Source organism: Silurus meridionalis, chromosome 15 (assembly GCF_014805685.1).
Source record: "Silurus meridionalis isolate SWU-2019-XX chromosome 15, ASM1480568v1, whole genome shotgun sequence".
NCBI lineage: Eukaryota > Metazoa > Chordata > Actinopteri > Siluriformes > Siluridae > Silurus > Silurus meridionalis.
Window position 1 is genome coordinate 119,815 of NC_060898.1, and position 5,186 is coordinate 125,000.

General features: G+C 45.0%; 1 protein-coding gene across 3 annotated transcripts in view; it reads right to left on the minus strand.

Moving 5' to 3' along the window:
* Positions 1–319: 319 nt before the first annotated feature.
* larp1 (La ribonucleoprotein 1, translational regulator) overlaps positions 320–5,186 on the minus strand; it is a 19,692-nt gene continuing 14,825 nt past the window's right edge. For all 3 annotated transcript variants that reach the window (XM_046867888.1, XM_046867886.1, XM_046867887.1), the window contains exons 12-19: positions 4,635–4,758; positions 4,335–4,540; positions 3,983–4,089; positions 3,629–3,786; positions 2,915–3,063; positions 2,451–2,556; positions 2,217–2,344; positions 320–2,083 (exon numbers count right to left, since the gene is read on the minus strand). In XM_046867888.1, the coding sequence (XP_046723844.1) occupies positions 1,931–2,083; positions 2,217–2,344; positions 2,451–2,556; positions 2,915–3,063; positions 3,629–3,786; positions 3,983–4,089; positions 4,335–4,540; positions 4,635–4,758 (1,131 nt within the window). In that variant the 3' untranslated portion in view covers positions 320–1,930. The remainder of the gene's footprint in view (positions 2,084–2,216; positions 2,345–2,450; positions 2,557–2,914; positions 3,064–3,628; positions 3,787–3,982; positions 4,090–4,334; positions 4,541–4,634; positions 4,759–5,186) is intronic.

A 5,186-nucleotide genomic window follows, 5' to 3' on the forward strand; every position in this document is an offset into this window, starting at 1 on the left:
TTGATGCAGAAAATCTGGAGCTCTTTTTAAGTTGTATTTCTAACTTCTTCCCCAAACCAAGATGGAGGAGGCGCTGATGTGAGATCCAGCAGCCAATCAGGAGTCTGTGGATTTTACGTCTATGACCTCAAATCACCACCGGACCGAGGCCGCCCTGGTTCTGCACTACTGCGTTCAGCCAGCAGGAGGCAGCACGCACACAAGCTCGTTTCTTGGTATGTTTCACACACACACACACACACACACACACACACACACACACACACACACACACACACACACACACAGAGAGAGAGAAAGAAAAAACAGTTTGAAGGGGTTTTTGTCCATTTTATATATTTTTTTTTATTCATCAAGGAAAAGCAAAATTACTACAAATTACAAATGACACTAAGCCAATCACAGCAGCCTACAGAGCGAATATTCACTTATACACAATCATTCAAGTATTTTACATTTAGGTTTTTTGTTCGTTTTTTTTTTTTTTCCTCTTCATTTTCACGAGCCCAGGAGCAGAATGGTGATGAACTTGAACATTTAAACACCTTTACACAGCGGTTTATTTGGAATATTTATGTCTTTATGGAATAATGCTGTTAATATCCAGATCACGGTTTATCGTCCCGAAACAGAAACGTCGTCTCCCACTGGGGTTCAAATAAAAAGAAAAAAATGAAAGTTTGAGTTTAAAACTTCTCTTCTTCCTCACTCACCAATTCCGCAACAACGAGCTAATTTATAACAGAAAACATCCGTTTCATCCAAGAGATGCATGTTGCTCAATAACGAGCTCGTTAACCAATTAAGTCTATAATTAATGTTTATTGTGTGAGTTGCGGTTATTTCCTCTTTATATCTTGTTCCTATTTCTCTCGCACGGCACTGAAACTTTAGCGTAGCTACAATACAGCAAAATTAAAATGTGTTAAAAAAATAATCAGGACAATAAAACTAAAAATATTGTACACGTATAAGGTGAATATATAATCTGCAATTAGAGAATACAGGGGCGTGTTCTGATCTCCGCCCCCAAGCCACATTTTCTTTCAGGATAAAGGAGAGGTGTCCAGGTTAGAGGGGCGGAGTTATCTCTCAGTTCATTTCTCCACCTGTCCATCAGGCAAAAGGGGGCGTGGCTTCCAGTGTCTCTGAATTGATCTCTGGAATTGTGATTAAAGTTTTTTTCCTCTCCTCCCCCCATTCCTCCATGGTGTGTGTGTGTGTGTGTGTGTGTGTGTGTGTGTGTGTGTGTTAAAGTCCTAGAGCACCTGCAGCATGATCAAATGTTCAGCTGCTCCTCTTCTCTCGTTCTTCAAGTAATAGTGAAGTAGAGACGCTGAGTGTGAACACAGACACCGAGGCCGTGTTCGGTCCAGAACAGAGCTCATGGAAGACGGGGAGACGCGGGCAAGGACACGGTGGGGTGGGGCTGGGGGAGGGGGCATGGGCGGGCGTCGGGGCGGTTCACGTCTCCAGCACACAATAAGCAGAAAAACGGAGTAAAATAAGGCAACTGTGGAAAAAAAAGGAGTGATGAGAAACGGTGAAGTTTTGCTTCAACTTTCAGTCTTCATCCCTCTTCATCTAACAGCAAACCGAATCCCAAAAACAGGAAGTTCAAACCCAAAACAAAATCATCACCACCAATCTCAGCCAATCATACAGGATTTGGGCTGGAAAGGTTAAAGGTCACACTGAGGTTGATGTCCAAATAAAACTAAAGAAATGACGAGAATAAAAATGAAGTTTCCCTTCAGCAGATTCTCAGGTGTAAAAATGTAAAAAAGAAATGATATCTGAAGGGAAGCGCTCGATTCGTCCTCCACTCCGACACTCAGGCCGTGAGGAACGCGTGCGGGAGCGGCTGGACCCCAGAGGATTATGGGTAATGGGCAGGTAATAGTGAGGAAGGCGTGTCGGTTTCAGCCAATCACTGGCCGAGGACAGCAGCAGGGGCGGGGCATGACTTCGGCTCCTGGGCGTGGTCAGACGTGTGGGTGTGGCGAGAGGACGACTGAGACACGTGACGGCGCCGTCCATCACCACTGGAGGAGTGACGCTTACGACCTTCATCCATCGGAGGCTGAAGGTCAAATGACAAAAAAAAAATCCCAGGATTTTATAAACAGAGAGGAAGAGAGAGAGAGAGAGAGACACACACACACACACACACACACACACACACGTGTCCTTCACACTCAGATATACACACTTACATCAACTCTGAAGTCCTCCAGACGTCTGAAGTTGCGCAGGTGCTCCTGCAGTTTGGAGTCGATCTCCAGATTCTTAGCTTTAGAGTATTTGAGAAAAGCCCAGAACTTCTCCAGACCATACAGCTGACCTAAAAACCCACACACACCCCAAATCACATACTAATAGAACACAAGTGTGTTCACTCTGAGGAACTGTATGGCGCACAAGTTTAAAAGTGTGTGTGATCCTCTTACCTGCTTCATAATCTTTAATGGTTTCTTCTTGGAAGTCTTTGAAGATTTCAGGTCTGAACTTTCTCTCCAGCCCATAACTGTAATACCGGAACAGACACTCCAACCCACACACACACACACACACACACACACACACACACACACACACACAGTGAAAACTGGATGTGTTTGCCTTTAACATGTCTACACATCTTGTTATTAATGTGTGGACCGATGACAAACAACAACAACAAAAACTAAACTATTTAAAATATTTGACCTTGCTGTGACCTTGACATTTTTTTTTTTTTTTTTTTTTTGTAATTTGGTAAAATGGTCCTATAAATTCCACAAACATTCAAACAGTCGTTCCAGAGATCTCACTCCAAACACATACACACATCCCCATACCCCCCCCCCTCAATCCACATCCCAGTAAAATGATCAGTGTTGTACAGGTGAGAATGTGAGTGGGCGGAGCTTCTGTACCTGTAACCCTCCTTTGCATCCTCGACTCCCAGCTGCCTGAACTCCTCGTACATCTTCTTATTAAAGTGATCACGCAGGAAGAATGACCAGAAACGAAAGAGTGTGTTCATCTCCTGAGACTGACCAATTCCTAACCTCTTACGCTCTGAGAGAGAGAGAGACAAAGAGAGAGAGAGACAAAGAGAGAGAGAGACAGAGAGAGAGACGGAGAGAGAATTTATATTTCCAGATCATTTCTGATCACCAGAAAATATCAAATAAAGGTAAGTGTAAGTGTGTGTGTACCGTTGAGACAGCGTCGTCTGTATTTGTGGTACACGTGTGTGTGTGTGTGTGTGTGTGTACCGTTGAGACAGCGTCGTCTGTATTTGTGGTAGACGTGTTTTGTGTGTGTGTGTGTGTGTGTGTGTGTGTGTGTGTGTGTGTGTGTGTTGTGTGTGTGTGTATTTGTGGTAGACGTGTGTGTGTGTGTGTGTGTGTGTGTGTACCGCTGAGACAGCGTCTGTATTTGTGGTAGACGGTTTTGTGTGTGTGTGTGTGTGTGTGTGTGTGTGTGTGTGTGTGTGTGTACTGAGACAGCGTCGCCTGTATTTGTGGTAGACGGTTTTGTGTGTGTGTGTGTGTGTGTGTGTGTGTACCGCTGAGACAGCGCCGCCTGTATTTGTGGTAGACGGTTTTGTGTGTGTGTGTGTGTGTGTGTGTGTGTGTACCGTTGAGACAGCGTCGTCTGTATTTGTGGTAGACGTGTTGTGTGAAGCCGTTCTCCTTCAGCAGCTCGTGTGATGGATGCTGAAATTTTGGAAGAGATTGAGGAGTGCAGCCGATGTTCCCCAACGCTGCTGTGCCTTCAGATGGACTTGTGTTAGAGCTACACACACACACACACACACACACACACACACACACACACACACACACACACAGTGAATCTTTAAAGACTAAGAAATGCATTGTTTCTATAGCAACAGTGATGACAAAAAATGAACATAACAGCTCATTAATGACATTACACTTTACTAAAGTTCTGTTAGCACAGTGTGTGTGTGTGTGTATGTGCGCGTTACCTCATGGATGCAGTCCTTGATCGATGTTCTCGTGAGTCCATCACCCAACCCACGTGACACTCCATTGGTGGGTTCGAGCTGTGACGTGTCTTCCGTTTACGTGGTGTCTGAAAAACACGCACACGGTTTTGTTTCTATTTAACACAAACATTCTAAACGAAACCTTCTTTTGCCTGATGACATCACAGCCATGTTGTGTAACATTAGTACGAGTGATGACGTGTGTTCTATGTTATATTATAGATTTATTCTGTAAATTCAGGTGTTTACCGCCTCCTGCACAAACACCACTTTTTAACCATTTCTACAGTTTGACTGTTCGAGCACATGTTGTGTGTGTGTGTGTGTGTACCTTGGCGTCCACAGGCCGGCCATCCTTGATGACTGGGTAGAAGCGAGGTGTGTGTGTGTTGTGTTTGCAGCGTGGTGTGCGAGGTGTGTGAGGTGTGTGTGGTGCTCTGTATCCGGGAGAGTCGGGCACGGCGGTGGGGAGAGAGCGCGCCATCACAGAACGCTCCGGAGCTCCAAACAGTTTATTCGCCAGGTCATCTGTAGGAACTAGAAAACAACACAACTCTGTGAGGTCTCAAACACACACACACACACACACACACCCCACCCGATTATAGCGGAAAGTAAGGACGTGACTCACTGTGTTGAGGGCGGGGCGGACAGGGTGGCACTTCCTGGTTGGGGTCGATTGGGGGTTCAGGGGTCAAACAGTCAAACTGCTCCCGGCTGATCAGGTGAACCTTCTTAAAGTTCTCCACTTCTTGCTGCGTACACACACACACACACACACACACACACACACACAAAGTTAGCCTTGCACAGCTTTATACACACATTTACTGTTCATGTCCCAAATCACTACATTAGTGCACTAAACAAGAAACTAAAGCAGCGGCTCTCAAACATTGACATTTACAATCCATAACAATTTATACTGAAAACCAAAGAGACGCATGTCCATTTCACCTCCATCACTTCAACACACACAGAAACAAAACTGTCCCCAAAAAGGGGGTGGAATTTATCTCTCTCTCACACACACGCACACACCACAAAGCAAAGAAACAGTCCTGACACATCCAGAACAGCAGCACTAAAGGCCTAAAGAGAGCACGCGCACACACATTCTAGTCTACACGTGTCTGGATGATGTTCCAGTAATATGAAGCCTAAACAGTCACAAAGGGACTTG